The sequence below is a fragment of the Myripristis murdjan genome, chromosome 17 (genome assembly GCF_902150065.1).
Source record: "Myripristis murdjan chromosome 17, fMyrMur1.1, whole genome shotgun sequence".
NCBI classification, from domain to species: Eukaryota; Metazoa; Chordata; class Actinopteri; order Holocentriformes; family Holocentridae; genus Myripristis; species Myripristis murdjan.
Window position 1 is genome coordinate 22,885,817 of NC_043996.1, and position 19,276 is coordinate 22,905,092.

General features: G+C 39.7%; 1 protein-coding gene across 2 annotated transcripts in view; it reads right to left on the reverse strand.

Moving 5' to 3' along the window:
- Positions 1-12,300, reverse strand: part of rock1 (Rho-associated, coiled-coil containing protein kinase 1) — a 37,548-nt gene extending 25,248 nt beyond the window's left edge. For both annotated transcript variants that reach the window (XM_030075416.1, XM_030075415.1), the window contains exons 1-2: positions 11,451-12,300; positions 2,435-2,516 (exon numbers count right to left, since the gene is read on the reverse strand). In XM_030075416.1, the coding sequence (XP_029931276.1) occupies positions 2,435-2,516; positions 11,451-11,543 (175 nt within the window). In that variant the 5' untranslated portion in view covers positions 11,544-12,300. The remainder of the gene's footprint in view (positions 1-2,434; positions 2,517-11,450) is intronic.
- Between the last annotated feature and the right edge of the window lie 6,976 nt (positions 12,301-19,276).

Below are 19,276 nucleotides of genomic sequence, written 5' to 3' on the forward strand. Positions count from 1 at the left end.
TGAACTGTGCAGTCAAGAGCCTCCAGTGATGGACGGAAAGACTTAAGAGGTAAATCTGTTTACTGGCCCTGTATCTGATTTGATACAGGGCCTGTGCGCAGCTCAGAGACGCAACTTAGGCAGAGTTTGTTGCTTACAAAGAGCTGACCTCTCCCTGACGTAACAATGCTGGCTCCCCTAGGGGAGATACTATTCACTGTTCAGCCAAATTTGGTCATAGTTGAACTCAGGGAATAATTTTCAATTCACATGGGTCACAACTGGCACAGGCATGCATGGAAAAGGGGAGGGGTGGTGGTCATGGGGACATCCAAGTTCAATTGATCTAAAAATACAAGCCAATGCCTTGGCTATTTAAATATGAACATTTGAGTCATTTCCACTTAGAGGTTTCAGAGATCATGATCCCAACTTGAAAAAAATCACATAACAGCAAGCAAGATTATAAGACATTTATAGAAATAGTTAAAACTTGGATTTTATTTAAAAGGGTTCCGGGAAAATTGTAGATGGGAATTAAATCTGGTAAATCCAGGGCTGCACAGAGCAATCAGATTATTTGCTTGGGATGCAATGCAGAATGCATAGAGTGAAGCATCCAGAATGCAGAGCCCCTCAGGCAATGCATGCCATTGGCCACCAGTCTCTCACAAGACAGCAAGTCCATTAGTCTATGTCCATCAATGCATTTCCAACACTTGGCTGTTGAACACAAAAAGAACTGTACCAAAACTAATTGAAGAAATGCCTCATGACAGCTTTCGCCCAAGGCTTTAAAGTAGCTGGGATTGAGATTCAAATTTGAAATATAAGATTTACAGTTCTCCTACTGTTGACACGGCTTGAAAGTCCTTGGTAAGAAAGATATTACATTGACATGACTGAACTCCCAGTGTATATGAAAAGGTATTTATGCTGCTATCAGTGTTAATTTTGACAGGCATTGGAATTGTAGTTGTCTTAGTCTGACATCTCTTGATTTTTTGTTTGTTTGTTTGTGTTTGTCAGATTTTAGTAATTTAGTAATAGTATTAGTTAGGTTTTAGTCAGGAGCACTTCAAATAATTTTAGTAAATTTAGTCAAATGACAGGGCACTATTCTAAAAATACTGTTGCATTTTCTGAGCTCTCTTGGCTTATGGTTCAGGTCAGTTCCCTTACTTGTACTAAGGTGTACTGTTTGCTCTTTACTATTATTTAAGAAGAGAGCATTATTTTTAACACTGTATTACCTTTACACCTGAAACAACTCAAAGGATAAACTATGCCTCAAGTATGTCAACATTAAAGCTCATAAATAAACACTACAACATGCTCTCTTCTCAACTGATGCTACTGTTAAAGTTTCAATGTGACACAGGCCAGTTTACACCACACATTCACAACCAGATGAGTCGAAACTTGCAACTACTTGCAAAAGAAAGTCAATATGTATGGTTTGCAACAATTTAAAACCTGCCAGTTTACACCAATGAGACTAGACAAGACGGCTATTGTTTCCATAGCAACAACTCTCTTTACTTTACTTCAGTGTTTCAGCTTTGTGTAGCTGGATAGCTGGCAGCGCAGTTCCATGCTGCTCTTCACAGGAATAGGACGTCAGATTATAATCTATAAAATTTCACCAACACAGAATTTACTGTGTCAACTCAGGAAAACCTGTGCTCTTACTTGGTATTCCCTGTGGAAGAAATTAAGACTTTTTTCCTCTTGAAAGCAATAATTTCTCCCAAGTTTACACAATGAACGTCATGTTATTGTGATGGTGAGAAATTTACAAGAAAGATGTTCTGCAATGAGATTTCCCATGAAAGCAACTTTGTTGTCTATTAGGAGTAAATAAAAAGATATTTTATTTTATTATTTGCTTTCCCAGAGCTACTCATTAGTGTCACTGTTTCATCATGGGAAAAAAAGTTTATCAAAGACTATTTTTCGTCCAAAAATTTGGTGACGAATTAACACTGGTTGCTATTTGTTGAAAAGTAAATGCCGTGAACTGACACTTTTACCAAGGTTGGTCAATAATTTGTACCACTGCTACCAGCACTTGGTTAACCCTCTACAGTTTGACTAAAACTTATAACAACCTCCTGAGAATTCTACTTTGTTTTCTATTTTACTGTGAAATGCCTGTGTGGTTCTGCCTTACTTATGGTGGTTCCCAAGTCTGGGGGCACAGCGATAAAAGGAAGCCATCATGATAGGCATCATGTGGGTCACCAGCCATTAATGAAAGCCTCTTTGTTGGGGATACTAAGCAGCAGACACAATTGTGCCCAAGCCTGGATAGAGGCGATGACCCAAAAACAGCCTTCTTTTTCAGAGCCTGGGCTTACACTCATATGTAGTGGGGGTCTGCAGATAGAAATGGTGGAGGTGAAAGCAATGGGTGATCAACATTAAAGGAGGACAATCATTGTAGGCTACTTACATCTATTCAGAAAGTTGTCAATGCTCTTGTTTTTCCTCAGGGCAGGAAAGTCAAGGTCATACACCAATGCATCCAAGCCATCCTGAAGGGAGAAGAGAATGGTTTAACATTGAGGCAAACAATAAAATGAGTCAGTTGCTACTACTCCCCTTTTAACTCAACACTACAAACATCCTACAGGTCAACCAAGATGTATTATCTTGCTACTGATCTCTCTGCAGAAGTGTGTTTCAAGACACCCTACACAGGTAACAACAGGCCATTCTTAACCATAATTATATTACAAAGGTTTCATTTTATCATAACAAATGATCAGATATCACTGACAGTGTAAACATTAGCAGTTTGCTAAACTGACTAATAAGTGATTCACAAGAGAATTTCAAAGGGTGTTTCTCAATTCCAGCTGAAAGCCAAGCCCTGCATGTAATATTTGCCATAGGAAGAAAAAGCATATATAATGTCAACATGTTTCTAATAAAACAACAAAAGAAACCAATTGCCTTTGAATAGCTGCGGCAATAAGGTGGTGCCTCACAATAGCCTTGGAGAAGGATCAACTGGACAGCTGTACAATGTACGGCTGCAAGACTCACTGTATCTTATGCACAAGTTGCACAACCTACGCCAACATCACAAGTTATTGACATAATCTGGCATCCTTTTCAAGATAATGTCTACAGCATTTTCTCTGCTCATAGGTGAAGAGAGAGACATTTCTAAATTGAGCAAAAAAAAAAATGGCGGGGGGGGGGGGGGGGGGTGAAGAAGACAATACAGTAGAGACAATATGTTCATTTCAAATGATGTGACAACCACTACAACACTGAAAATGGAATAATACCACAGAGACTGAGTAGGGGATCTACCAGCTGTAAACATAACGGCTGCTTTGCCTCAAGCTAGGCAGGAGCAGAAGTGCAACTGGCGGGATTTATCTAATCTTCCTTAATCCTGAATAGCTGACACAAGGCGGGCACACAAACACTTGGACACCACATAACATGGTGCATTCCCTCTAACCGGAGTGGACAAACCCAATGACTGAGATGCTAAGACTTAACTTCTTCTGTGACACTTTACTGCAGATCATTAGGCTCATACACTCTCACTCTTCAAATGTCAGAGATTAATTTTACTGCTGGGCAGCCTATAAACACAGAAAGGAGTATGTGTACCTAAATACACTACAACACACACATAATCATAGCTTGAACCCTGTTATTCCTGAATCAACATCTTCCATAAGATAATGAACCATTTTCATTCTGCATCTCTTAGCAAAACAGTGATGACACATGGTGAATCAGCAGCTCAGACAAGTCGAGGAATCCTCTTAAGTAACTCCGCTGCTCCTGTTGAATGGCAGCGGTCAGGGCCATGCCCCCCTCTAGGAGACACAAAACAAGAAAATGCCTCAGGGATGAGCGGAAGGAGGGAGGAAAGGCAGGAGGGAGGGCAAAGGGAAGAATGGGAGGAGAAGAGGGGTAGGAGGGAGGCAGGAAAGCAGCTTAAGACATTTACAAAGCCAGAACGTGGAAAAGAAGGAGAGGATAGGTAGATATCAATAGATGAGACTGAACCATGGAGAAATATCATTTTCTCACCATAAAAAGCTCATATATTGAATACGTTATACATAGTCAATTCTGTCATAGAAGAAAGGAGGGCAACAGGACTTATACAACATAGAGCATGGCCTGGGACAAGGAAAATGGAGCCTTGTTGCCCATACAGTAACTAGGCCTGCACTGTGCCTGCACTGTGGAAAAAAAGATGAAGAACCGAGTCCTTCAGGACCCTAATCACACAGCTCTGCGCTCAGCAATGCACGTTTGCATAACTTCCTGCCGCAGAGAACTCTGGACAGCCACAGTAACATTCCTTAACAGGACTGTACACGTCAGAGAGCTATTTTAAGTATGTGGCCAAACAAGTTCTCAACAAAAAGTGAAGGAAGAGAGAAAAAAACTCCATCCCAAGCACAAAGTCACATAGTGAGCCGTATTTTCAATCAGCACTCGTGCTTAACATTATTACGGAAAGGAGGGGGAGTGGAGGGCTGGTGCATGTGGGCTGGTTTGTCAAATAGGAGAACAAATGAAGGAAAAAACAAAGAAAGGCCTGAAGACAGCCATGCTAAGAATCTTCTACAGCTGAGCCCCAGAGTGACAAAACACAAGGTGAACAATAGCTGAAAGTCACACTGTGGCATAACAAATAATCTGACAACAAAACTTACCAACTTTTAATGTTTACTTGACAGAATGTATGTATCAGAAATAAAGTACTCAGCATGTTAGCAGTAATTTTAATATTGATAAAAACAAAAAGAAAATTAAATAAACCAAAGCGTCTGAGAAACCAATAATAATAATAATTAAAAAAAAACAATCCTGTGGATGGAATCTGTCAAGAAGACATGCACTTATTAACTTCATGATGTTTAGGCACAATCAGCCTTCAGAGTTTTTCCCCTAAACAGTAGGAAAAAACAATAAACTTGTAATTAAATAGTAATGGGCCTGAAAGTAGTGTCACGTAGTGAATCGTAGCATTCGCCACCAGTCCTGCAATGCCTTTATCCGCTTACAGGACAGAGGGAATGCATAGAGGAAAAAAATGTATACAGGAACAGAGAAGTATGACAGAATGCCAAACACTGACATGTGCATACTTATCAGTATCCACTTATCTGCAGTATCAAGTGGCAGCCTCTGCATTTGTTTATAAACACTATCCTGACAAGCAAGGTCAGCAAGTTCAAAATATGTGAAACGTAACGGGTCCCTCCAGTGAGTGATTTCTGATCGTCAGGGGTGTGGGTCAGTGACCTGACGTCATCAGTCTCCTGCTTTAGCAATCAGACCGCTCCATTTGCCACTGGGCCAGATGGAGCAGCCTCCGGCACCAACAGAGCCTAGCCCCAAAACAGCTCCACTGGGCCTGTGCTAACCAAAATAGGACTGCTGATCCGTGATCATTGACAAAGCTTTTTCTGGACTAGTCATTTGCTGTATTTTCCAGAGGTGAAACCATTCCTTGATATGCACTTCTACCACACATCTTCCACCTCTGGAATTTCCAAAGGCTCATGGGTTTCTCTCACTGATTTCCAGGCAAACAGAAAGAAAAGGACATCAACAATCAATGTGCAGAACAAACTGGAAAAATAAGATAATAGTGCAGCTAAACAGTAATGACAGACTAAGGCTTTGAGATCCCAATGCATGTGGATTTAGCCTTTAGCCACTGAGATATATTAATGCACTGTAAGGAAAGGACTGAATCAATTGGGCATTTGCACTTGCCAACACAAATCAAACTCAACACAGTGAGCTGTTATAACAGAAAATAGTTGTTGGATATTCAATGCTTAACATTCACAACATTTCAGCATTCAGCCAAATTGAAAATGGAGCTAAACCATGCAGAAAATCAGTCACTGTACAGTACAGCTAGTAAAGAGTGGTAGCAGGCCCACAGGCTATGTTTCATTTCAAACGATGGAACTTCAACAAATCATATGTGGCAGTCTTGGGAAAATGGCTGGGAAAACAAACAGAGGCTTGCAGAGCTCCTTGTTATCCTATTTCTGCTGATGATGCTCGAGGCACAGGGTGACACTTCTCGGGGATTACTGAATACTAGTATGAAAAACATAGTCATCATCTCCCTATTAATGGAATGTGGCAATTTTGTATAGTTATACAAAACATACAAGCCAGTGGTCGACATTACACATGGCAATTATTTCTTTAAGCTTTAGGGGAGAGAAATCCACACAGACAAGCTCTTTTTCCAGACATTTAAGTTGGAGTTAAAATTTCCATGGGCGACTCAGCCACATCTTCCCTCCGCATGCCAGCACAAGGCATGTGGACTGCCCTAAGTTGAGCCCTACTTCTCACTTCCCTTTCTGCCACCTCTTGAAGACAATATGCTTTCCACATGTGAGCAACTGTGCAGACAGCCATTCAGTTCGCCATGCAAATAAAGGCAGTTCCATTGCAGATCATGCCCATGTAAACACAACTGTAATCACATAGACCAATGAAGCCATTCAAAGCATGAAATGCCACATTTCTACCTCATCTCTTGTTAGGTTTTAGCATAGGTTTCTGGGGCAGGCATTGTAATGCAAATAGAAATCTAGGGTTATATCTCCATCTGCCCCAGGATATAACACATTGAGCAACTCTGGAAGTCTCTCGAGTTTTCACTTGAGCTCTTTGGACAGAGCATTTGGCCAAAACTCCTTTCACACACTACAGCAGCACATAATATCTACTGACAGGAAATCCCAGTTACCTAGAAAGACTGCATATCTAACAACCCTACTGGATAAATGGCAATGACAGTGAACCCAGACATGGCAAAACAGGGGCATTCCATTTCCTTATGAGGTCCCAGTGAGAGAGAATCACTGTCACAACGGCTTTCATGTCAAAATATAATTGAATTATTCCAACAGAGGAGCACTCACGTGTTTCAACCGAGTTAGCCATGGATTCTCAAGCAAAACTCCACTGTGCTTGTCTGTGCTGGCCAGGACTTCTGACCTCACCTCAACAAATAACCAACTTATTAAACATTGACCCAGGATCTCAACTCGCTTTCAACTATCTTCACTTGTCAGGGGGCACAGATTCCTGTGTAAGTGGGACAAGCTAACTGGGATTTTAGCCCTTAAGACGATGAAAAAAGCAGGAGACTGTGAAGTTTAATTGGTGAATCAAAGGAAGCTTTCCATTTATTAAAACGACTGGATCATTTTAGTCTGCATTCCTGCACATGATCAGTCGGTTGAGGGAATGCAGAGCTACAAATAGCTCAGCCAATTGTTGTTCCCATAGCTGAATAGCTGAGGAGAGCAGTTTACAACTGACAGCCCTGAACCACTCTGACAATGGGGGATGGATGCAATGCTATAAATGACTATAACCGTCACAAGAAGTCTGTACTTTTTCTAAACTTAAGGAAATGTAATTCATTGTTAAAGAATGAATGAGAAGATCCATGGCATCTCATATTTCCTCATGGCAAATAAACAGCCCATATAAAAATGAGGTCAAATGATTTTGTTTAACTATGTCTTCAGGTTATGTTACATAACAAAAGTACAAAGTGTACACTGTACAAATTTTGTGCATACCCTCATTTACTTTTTAAGCTACTATAGTCTCTATAACAGTTTATTGACAAATTGACTGACATCCCAAGTGTGGATGCCAAGCAATGTAATTATCTCCTTCTGTCAGAATGATGCCGATTTGTCAGTTTTGGACTCTCAAGGCCATACAGCCTCTCACTGCATTATCAGTGCAGGCTACACCTTGCAGGTGGAGTCTGTCCATTGAAGGCAAAGGTCACTGGAATAAGGGCATGCACCCTACACAGGCAAGGCAAGGACTGACTGTATTCTGGCTGCCACTATAATGCTTTCTTAAAACAACTCTTAACACTCTCTTCTGGGTAATAACACCAACAACTACATCAGGCAGAAAGCAGTCTCATTTGAATGTGGCAATCACTGATTTTGGACCAGGTGCTGCTATATGTGATTGGTTTGTTTGTTAATGGCTAAACTTAGAGCACTGATTTTTGTTGGGCACTTCAGTGAAAGGGTAGGAGAGGCAATGGGGGCTTGCCTTAACATTTTGTTGCAATGCCACTAACATCAGGGATGAAGGAATAACCAAGTTAACTTGAGAACAAGAGCCACATTGTAGTTTCTGTAAAGTGTGGCATCAGAGAGCAGAATGTATTGGGCCGTTTGACAGCCAGCCAACTAACATTATTTGTGATGGCATAATTACCAACACAAATATCATCCAATTGACTCAATATTGATATTATGATGCAGTGAAACTAAATTTATTTTTAACAGCCAATTGCAGTTCTGCTAATAGCAGTTGATCAGTCTTTAAAAAAAAAAAAAGTCTTTTATTTAAGAACAGTTTCTGTACTGATAAACTAAATACCTCAAAATTCTACAGTAAAGCAATAACTTGTAATCGAATAGCATATTACTGCATATAGACTATCAAAGGCGTGGTCATAGTAACGAAACTTTAATTTTGTATCCTGAGTGAACACCAAATAAACTGTACCATATGTGGTGCTGGTGAATTAACAATTCCAGTTTGATTTAGTCTTAAGAGTAAGAATATCAGCAAAGTGCCCAAAATTCACCTAGTCAATCACTGTCTGAAATCTGGTTCACGAGCCTAGTTGTTTCCTGTAATTAGCCTTATTACAGATTCAGTCCAGACTTCAAATGACAGATCAAGAGGGATCAAATCTGTGCCACTAATGCACCCAAAGGGGTATGCCAGGATACATCTATATATCTCAAGTAACACGCAAAAAGTTACAACATGTCAACTCAGTCATTCTACTTCACGAACTGGTGAACTAACATTGCCAGAAAACTACCAAGTGCAAAAGCCACTAGTGCTTGGTATTCAATAACAACATTTTTCAACACTTGGCTGATACCCAACTCTACCAATTCAGATACTCCATCACACCCAAGGATGCTCAAGCCAGGTACATCATTTGAAAAACATCCCAGTATGAAAGCTATCAACAATTTACAAAAAAAAAAACAAGCAATGTAAATGGACAATAGTCAGCCCCTTGATGTCAATGAGCTTTCTCATTACAATGTTAGGAATTCTGTCTGTTCGGAATGGCTCTTAGGAGCCAGCCTAGAACACAATGATGAGGGGCAGCCCATCCTAGATAAGCCCCTCTTCTCTGCAGCAGAAATTATTTAGGGGGTGAAGATAAGGATGACAGGGTTAGAATACAGTGCTTGATAGGCCACCCCTGAGCTGGGTGGGAAGGTGCAAGCCAAATGTCACCATCACACAACACAGGCCTGGGTTCCATGGGAAAACAAAATAAAGCCATCACCACTGCAGCACTATACTGCAGTCAGAAGGCAATACCAGTTCAAGGCTCAGGTACAGAAACATGGCCAGTAAAAGGCTTGCATTGTGCATTTTGATGGAACCTATTACTCATAGCCAAGCATGCGGGCTGCTTTATGAGTTAAATGTCCTGATTCAAGGCCTTCAGAAACATGAGTATTCAGTCCACATAATTTTGGTTTATGGGTAGAGAGCAGAGCCCACACCCAGCTACCTCAGAGCTGCCTGCCTGGTCTCTACTCTCTCTCCAGACGCGCAGAATGGCTTAGGGACACACAGGGGACTCCAGGCCAGTCAAAGACAAGAGGTTATTTGATTAGCGTGGAATTTTATTAAGCTGTGGGTGGAGTTGCATGATGGCAGAGGGTGCCTCGGCAAAAGGCCTCCATTCATTGATCAGAGGGAGATTGCAGAGGGGAAAAAAAAGAGGAACAACACCCTTGTGTGTGAGGCTGCCGGCAGGAACAGTCCCCACAGCTTTTTGCCATTAAAAATGCAGAGCGTGTGCACTTTTAGGTGAGTTTAATTGCCTTTCTGTACACCAGGATGGGAGGTCACAGAGACTAAGCAACTTCTCTTTTCAAGAGCTGACTATATCTATAGCAGCTTGAGCAGAAATACTTCAAGGTGGGTAAGGGGGTGGGGTTAAAGGAAAGCCTCTTCCCCAAACACAGAAACGGATTCCCTGATGTTCCGCCAATCATACTTTCTGTATGACATGTTAGCATGTGATATACTATCCGAACACTCAAATAGTGGGTTTGGACACAATCAAAACAGTGTGACCTTATATGGAGAACACCTGAGAGCATTACAATAGAAATACCGTATAACCTACAAGGACAGGAACCTGCAAGTCCTTCTTTGCCAGTTCTAGCAGCCACCCTTCACTCCCCTGACTAAGACAAAACTCATACTACTCAAGCCATACCTGCAAGCAAACAAAATTTAGTCACCAAGAGCCAATGCAGAAAATTCAGGCCAGAGTTTTCCACCCAATTAGTCACGTGTATCTTTCTGGCTTGACTGAACTATGCCACATCTAAGCACAAAGGCTTCCATGAGTCAGTAATGGCAAATTCCCTGTGAAAATATTCAGTGTCACTGTCATCCAAGCTCAAACACTCCAAATATAAACAAACATTTGACACAAGAGCATCCCCTTGGCATCTACCTCACTGTGACTCAGATACTATGACTGCCTCAATTAATAAATCCTCTGAAGGTGTTGTTCTGGGGTTTCAGCACGTGGCAGCATCCGCCTTCTTTCCCCAGACAGAGGAGCCACTTCATGAGTTGTCGCCCAGAGACAGGAAGCAGCCAGAGAAGACTCCAGCAAACAGGTGTACTGATGCAGCTGGAGACCTGCAGGTTTCAACAGGCTTGCAAGGCACTGGTAGGCAGGCAGCCTATCACTTGAAATGAAGCTCAGATAAGAAAATCTAGACAAAACAGCTCACTACAAAGACTACAACCATCAATTCAATAACCAACTGAAAGGAGAACTATAACATAATAGACCTGATTAGTTTGAGATGGCTGGAAGATGAGATCTGATTCAAGTTGATCAGATGCAGTGATAGGATAATATTTTCAAATGGTGTAAATAAAACTTCTGGCTTTGTAGGGAAAAGAGATACCACTGCCATCTTTCACAAGTATCACTGTTTCTTCTGTTGGCATACTCCTGTGGCACCAATCAATATCACAAGATATGAAGGCAGGGGTTTCCATCGTCATGTAAAATAAACACCAACCTAAAATCCTAGCAATTACAGTGTCGGCATTTTGCTAAGAAACGATCGCGTTTGAGCAGAAGAAAAAGCACAGGCTCAAACGGCTGATTCCTTCGCTTTTCGCAAATCCTTGAGCTTTATACGAGCACAGAAAGCTGTCTGAACCTGATTTGTTGTATGAGCCAAGTGGCCCGTCGGCGTCAATATCAACACCTTTCCTCGGTGACAATGAGACAACTTCTCAGCGTCGGAATGAATTTCTGCTCCAAGGAGTAGTCTGACCCCGAATGGCTGACTGGCTAGCTAAATAGCCAGCTAGCAGCTAGCAAGCAACAAACTTACCAGAAGACAATCCGTGTTTATTTCTGACTTGGGGTCCTTCAACATGACATCGATTTTTTCAAACCGTGCCTCCAAACTTTCTCCAGCTGACATTTTTGCTGTTAAACTGAGCTCCACAGTTAGGCTATGAACAAAAAAAAAAAAAACAGCTCACTGATGAGCCAGAATACTAGCTAGCTTAGCAGCCAGCGGCAGCTAGCTAGCCAAATGTCCCTTTCTTCGTGTGAACTTTAAACCACACTTCAAAGAAAAGACGTGTTTCTTCTCGACTTTTCACAAACAACGAATTGTTTGAAGTTGCGTTGAATATGCAAAAGCCACATTTTTCAAAACGAAAGATGTTTTTCCATTGTGAATGGCCAACAACTTCAGTTACAAAAGATAAATGCGGCAACAGATTAGTCAGCCTCCACAGGATGCCGCTGAGGATAAGGGTTTAAAAATGTTGATGCATCCAAACAAAAGGCAACTAAAACTCAAATGTAACATCTATTTGCAAAGCATCATAGGTGGCAAGATTAGTCCAGGCCCGTTTCCATATCGGTGCCAGGCCGTTGCAAAAAAGACAAACGAGTCTGACAGCTGCAAAGTAGAAGTAGTGGCGAAAAAAACTTCTGCTTCTTCCAAATTTCGAGCAGTTTAAAACACGGTCTTGTTAAAACGTTCAACGGTCGTCCTTCCGCTGCACGCCGTCGACTGTCACTCGCCGTCGATTGTCACCAGTCCATACGGATTTTTCCCCAGATCAGACACATACAAGTCAGTTTTGGATGTGTTATTTTTCGAAAATATAAAAAAAACAGCCGATGCCCGATTTTCTCCCACAGCCTGACCAACATGTCCGCCTTCCTGTTCAAACACCCCTGAGAAGCAACTTCGAAATGTCAAGCACTGCGCATGCGCCCCGCCGAGACGCGTTCAAGGAGCGAAGTGTGATGGCAACATGTTGTTACCTCGTTTGATTTGTTTGTTTGGGGGAGAAACGCCATTAAAACAGGCCTCAGAAATACTCATACTCATAAATATATGTATTTTCTATTATATTCCATTCTATTCCCACAGAAGTGTAATTAAATTATTCAGCTGCAATATATCTATGGCTTGGCTTTTTATATAGCAGTTTCTATTCTGTTGTATTCTTGTAGGTGTGTTGATTGGTCAGATGTTGGCGTACGATTGACGTTATGGCCTCACTGGCCTATAATAATATTTTTATGATGGAATAATCCAACACTCTGAGACATCATTATGTGCTGCTTGTAAATTCATTATTGAACTCCTAAAAACACTCAAAGTCCGCATAGGAAGACAAAAGAAACAGCCATTTTTTATTTATTTATTTATTTATTTTTAGGTTTGTTTGCTTCATAACCTTTAGTAGTGTATGTGACATGAGCGGAATTTACCCCAAATTCCTCTTTCAAATTCCCCTTTCCTTTTTCGATATGATCATGATAAACGTCATGTATTAAATTGGAGATTATTCAAATCTCCCTTAAGGGAGTAAAAGTCATCTCTCAGGAACTTTTTCATTCATTTTTTTCTCATTACGGATCCCGTGTGAAAAGATAACGCTGCAAAAAATATATTAGGACACCTCACTTCACAACAAAAACATGCACGTTTCCTCACTGCCTTTGAAAATGCTGATACAGTAAAGCTCACTGACTAAACTTTTGGCAAATTTGCAAAGTCATGCTTAGTAAGTGGCTATATGAAGCGTTAATGAATTAACAGAATCCGCTGCATTCCCATATTGTGTTTTTTCACGAGTTACGAGGGTTCTTGTGTGGCTCATGCCAGTAATGGATAAAGTGAATCTGTAAATTCAGTTGATAAACTTATGGCCTGTTTAGACGTTGAGTCAATGCGGACTGGTTCCACAAAATTCATTAATGACTTTATTTATGTATTTATTATATATTTATTATATATTATATGTTATATATTATTGTGTATTTATGTAATTATGTATTCATTCATTCATTCACTCACTCACTCACTCACTCACTCATTCATTCATTCATTCATTCATTCATTCAGGGACAGACAGAGCCATCCGAGAGTAGCTCTAATTTTCTACTTTGATGACCCTGACACTGTTGCTGGCAATAAAACAGAGGGATGAGGGTGAGTGAAACCTCTAATATCCACTTATTGTAATTTTTGCTGATTAGGAAAATTAATTAAAGTATATGCCTGCTGTTTTAGTTATGAGGCTTGTGTGAGGACCCTCTCTGCGTTTATTCTACATTTGCCCAACAGAGGGCGACTTTCCCCAGCTTTCATACTCAGGATCAGACTACATGCAGTCTGCAGTCATATGTATCTAGACACCATGCAAATGTGAATGCTCTATGTATCATTATTTATATTTTTTTGGCTCTATCTATCTATCTATCTATCTATCTATCTATCTATCTATCTATCTATCTATCTATCATAGTCAGGTCCACAGAGGCAGAGGAGGTTGCTCCCCCTGTATTTCTGAGGGGCAAGAGGGAGATCAAAATGAGAAAGAAAAAAAAAAGTTGAGATAAACCATTACCAAATCTCAGTATCATTTATAAAATAGTTTTTCTCTCCTCCTTGGAAAAAAAAGTGATGTTTCAACAGCGACACCTGCAAGCAAGAGGGCAGTCTGAGTGGAGCGGTGGTGGGGGGAGGTCTCTTAGATCAATTTAATGCACTTCATTTTTTCGTTTTAATTATCTTTTAAATTATTATTTACTAATTTACTAACTACTTTTAGACACATAACTAAAAATGCATTTTATTTAGGCCTTTTACTTTGATCTTTTTTTTTTTTTTTTTATTCAGCAGTAGCTAGCTACTTCCCTTTTTTATGCTACTGCTCAAAAGCATAGCTATGCAAGTTAGCAGAGGAAGTACAGCAGAGCTACCCTAGGGAGAAATCTAGCTTAGTTAACGAAAGCTACTTTGAAGATGCAGTTCAAACTACTCGGAAAAAAACACAGTGCTCATGTGATAAGGAATTTCAACAAAATATAATATAAAAAGTCATACAAACTTGTGATCACTTGTCCACAGATCATACAAAAACCCAAAATAAAATAAAATATGTTATGTTATGTGCAAGCAATGTCAGCTTTGGTGCAATGTCCATCAGTCAAGACACCTGCCTTCCAGAAACTACAGTCCAGGTGGGGGTGTTGCATCAGGCATCAGATAGCTAGGTAACTTTTAAATGACGATGCAACAACTTATCTTACAGCAGAGAAGCAATCGTAAAATAATTTGTAAAAAAAAAAAAAAAAAAAAAAAATTGTTTGTAGCTATGGGGTGCCGAATGTAAAAATTCGGTCACCATTTTATAGACAACATATTTCGAACATTTAGCTGACTTTCCTCACATTTAGCTCATTTTTCTTTCATTTTTCTTTCATTTGAGACAAAAATTCATGTAAAACAGCATGTTCTCTAATTGTTAAAAAAATGTGTACGCATGAAAAATAAATCTAAATCTAAATGCTAAATCTAAATCTAAATGTTAAATGTAAATCTAAATGTTAAATCTAAATGTAAATGTTAAATGTAAATCTAAATGTTAAATCTAAATGTAAATGTTAAATCTAAATCTAAATGTTAAATGTAAATGTTAAATCTAAATGTAAATGTTAAATGTAAATCTAAATGTTAAATCTAAATGTAAATGTTAAATGTAAATCTAAATGTTAAATGTAAATCTAAATGTTAAATCTAAATGTAAATGTTAAATGTAAATCTAAATGTTAAATCTAAATGTAAATGTTAAATGTAAATCTAAATGTTAAATCTAAATGTAAATGTTAAATCTAAATGTAAATGTTAAATGTAAATCTAAATGTTAAATCTAAATGTAAATGTTAAATCGGTCGCCAAGTGTAAAGCTAAATATTTAGAAATTATGCAAATTGGGCAGGTCAGCGCCCGTCGTCCACGCCCCTGGCAGTAGCCTCAGATCATGTGGCCCCGCCCACACCACCGACTGCGGCTCAGTGGGTGAGGCGAGGTGAAGAGGCAGAGACATGGCCGGTTCGCTCCCGACAGAGGAGCTCGAGAGGGCCGTTGTGGCCGGTGTGCGGGCTGCACTTCAGGGGATGATTCCACGGGTGCACTCCACACCACAAACGGTAAGTGAAGCAGTTGAATTTTAACTTATTAACTAATTCTGGACGGAGTTCCTGTTAGCTTAGTTAGCTGTTCCTGTTAACGTAGCTCCTCCTGCCCTAAGCAAACTCGTTTAATGCGCAGCGCGATTACCTGCGAATGGCGGAGTCACACAATCAATAATCAACCATGTTGTCTGTGTTGCTGTCCATTGTGCTGCTGCAACTGCGTATAAACAAAAGTTGATTTATGATGAAAGGTATATATGGCAGTCTGTGTGCGCAGCGCACCTGTCAGATCCGGCAGACCTGACCGGGTGGGCGTGGTGCCGACCGGCCGGTATCAGGTGGGCCGGCCAGTGTGCGCCGCCACCCGGTTGAATGTAGCAGCCAGCGGACATGCCGCTCCAGCTGGAGGGTTAGGAGGGTTAGGAGGGTGTGCGATTTTGTGAATGAGAAACGTTACGAGGGCTGTGATGCAGCAAAAAAACGCTTGAAGTTGCCACAGAGCTATACCCCGCACTGAGTTTAAAGCTAGCATGGGCTGATGTTGCAGAATGTCCATATAAAAAGTATTTTTCCAAAAAAGGGTCTTGAAAAAGAGAGACATGAAACATGGTCACTGTTGCTACTGGTAACCACTGAGTTGTGGTTAACTGGGGTTACGTTTTTCAAACATAGCTATAGCTAATCTTTACTGTGGATCACATAACCTTTGCTAGCATCCAAGTCACACTGACAAACGGTGACGTTAGCTTGTCGGCCGGCTAACTAAGCTAACAGGAACTCCGTCCAGAATTAGTTAATAAGTTAAAATTCAACTGCTTCACTTACCGTTTGTGGTGTGGAGTGCACCCGTGGAATCATCCCCTGAAGTGCAGCCCGCACACCGGCCACAACGGCCCTCTCGAGCTCCTCTGTCGGGAGCGAACCGGCCATGTCTCTGCCTCTTCACCTCGCCTCACCCACTGAGCCGCAGTCGGTGGTGTGGGCGGGGCCACATGATCTGAGGCTACTGCCAGGGGCGTGGACGACGGGCGCTGACCTGCCCAATTTGCATAATTTCTAAATATTTAGCTTTACACTTGGCGACCGATTTAACATTTACATTTAGATTTAACATTTAGATTTACATTTAACATTTACATTTAGATTTAACATTTACATTTAGATTTAACATTTAGATTTACATTTAACATTTACATTTAGATTTAACATTTAGATTTACATTTAACATTTACATTTAGATTTAACATTTAGATTTACATTTAACATTTAGATTTACATTTAACATTTACATTTAGATTTAACATTTAGATTTACATTTAACATTTACATTTAGATTTAACATTTACATTTAACATTTAGATTTAGATTTAACATTTACATTTAGATTTAACATTTAGATTTACATTTAACATTTACATTTAGATTTAACATTTAGATTTACATTTAACATTTAGATTTAGATTTAGCATTTAGATTTAGATTTATTTTTCATGCGTACACATTTTTTTAACAATTAGAGAACATGCTGTTTTACATGAATTTTTGTCTCAAATGAAAGAAAAATGAAAGAAAAATGAGCTAAATGTGAGGAAAGTCAGCTAAATGTTCGAAATATGTTGTCTATAAAATGGTGACCGAATTTTTACATTCGGCACCCCATATGTAGCTTCAGTGGCTTCAGTGGTTAATGGCACAAAAATGATTAAAAAAAGGTAATTTAGGCCTAACTATGTAAAAAGTTGAACTACCAGCTAGCGCTTGCACATGTAGTTTAACTCCGAGTATTACTTCAATGTAGTTCACGATTCTGCGCTGTTCTGCTTGCATCATGGTCTTAACCTGACACCTTGTGGCCATTCATGAAAACTGCACCTACCGTTTTACTGTGGGTATTTATCAGTGGCTTTGAGATAAATACTTTGACATTTCCTTTGTAGCCTAAAGTGGAGGTAGAGTGTTTAAACTACTTTGTTAAAGGCTGTTTATGTGTATGTGTATTTAATTTCTCCTAATAGAACCCACACACTATTTTAAATAAGCCCTGGTGAGCCTGTACTGATGAAAATGCATCATTGGGAATAAAATATAGGAATTGGAGATGATAAAACTTATTTGTTGAATTGGAAATTAGACCAGCTTGGATTCGACCAGCAAGCGGTCACCAGTTACCCCCCTTTCCTTTACAGGTGTTAAAATACTGGCCTGCCTCTTGTTACATCTTACACCTCTAAATACTTGCCATTGTTACTGCTTCAGTTTCAGTTGAAAGTAAGAAAGTAAAGTAGCCAACTATCTGTCTATCTATCTATCTATCTATCTATCTATCTATCTATCTAATACTGCAAATCCCATAACAACCCCATAAAAAAACATCATCAGAGGCGTGCCCATTTGTTTATTTTTGGATTTCAGACTAGGCTGTTTGTTTGAAGTAAGAAGGCATGTGATGATGCATGGTTTGCACCTGATTTGCATCTTTTTTCTCTTCATGGCAAAATATAGTTGGGCTTGGTCTCACTGTCTGAGCCTAATATTGTTCAGTAAATCAGTGGCCACTTTACTAGGTGCACCTGTACAATTTAACAATCCAATCCAACTATTCTGCCGTAAAGTTTACTTTTATGCTGCCTATAATGCCAAGATTTTCTTTTTGTCACAGTAACAGAGGTGTTCATTCAGTTCTATGTTTGGCATTGAGCTCATAGTTAGTGCTGCTGTTGTACTGGGCTGCATTTTATTGAGAGGTGTTTCTACTATTCTACAATTCAGAGCTGTTGTATTGAACTGCATCAGACTGGACAGGTGGAGCTGATAAAATGGCTGCTGAGTGTATATTTGCTGTGATGGAGACAGGTGGTGGTGTTGTGGGGCTGGTGTGGGCATATCACATGCTGTGTGACAGTGCTCAGGCTGGGGGCTGCAGGCTATCACAGCATGTCTGCGCAAAGGGCCAATCTAGATCCATGTCTGGGTATGCCTGCCCATCTATCTATCTATCTATCTATCTATCTATCTATCTATCTATCTATCTATCTATCTATCTATCTGTCTGTCTGGCCATAATTTCACGATGGGCACGATGTTTTTTAAGAGATTACGATGATTTAAGGACAGCAATGACAATAAACAGAAAAATATATAAATACATTTATCACATGTATGAAACTTTATTTCAACGCAGGGGCGCAGTTCTGCATTTCTACCAACAGAGGGCGACGTTCCCAAGCTGTTAACTCACCCCATGTGAGCTAAGAAACTTGCAAAGGACATGCAATCCAATTTAACAATAATAATAATAACAATGATAATAATAATAATTTTATATGTGTGTGTGTGTGTGTGTGTGTGTGTGTGTGTGTGTGTACAGCAGCATATAGTAGTTTAAAACCACTGCAGTTTCTTCATTTATTTATGTTCATTGTTTATGTGCGTATGTTACTTTGAATTTATTCATTATTTTATCCATCTCTATCTGTCTATCTATCTATCTATCTATCTATCTATCTATCTATGTGAAAATTCAAGAGTTTTAGTTTTGGTTGTTTTAGAGAACATAGGTATTTAGTGGCAGATGTCTCTTTGGATGTACTATTTAAGACAAAAAGAATACAGAAAAAAAAAGACGTTAAAGAAAAGCAAGAAAAGTCATTATAACCTTCATGCAGTATAAATTATATTCAGAGGAGGAAAAATCTTTAAGTTCAGGGC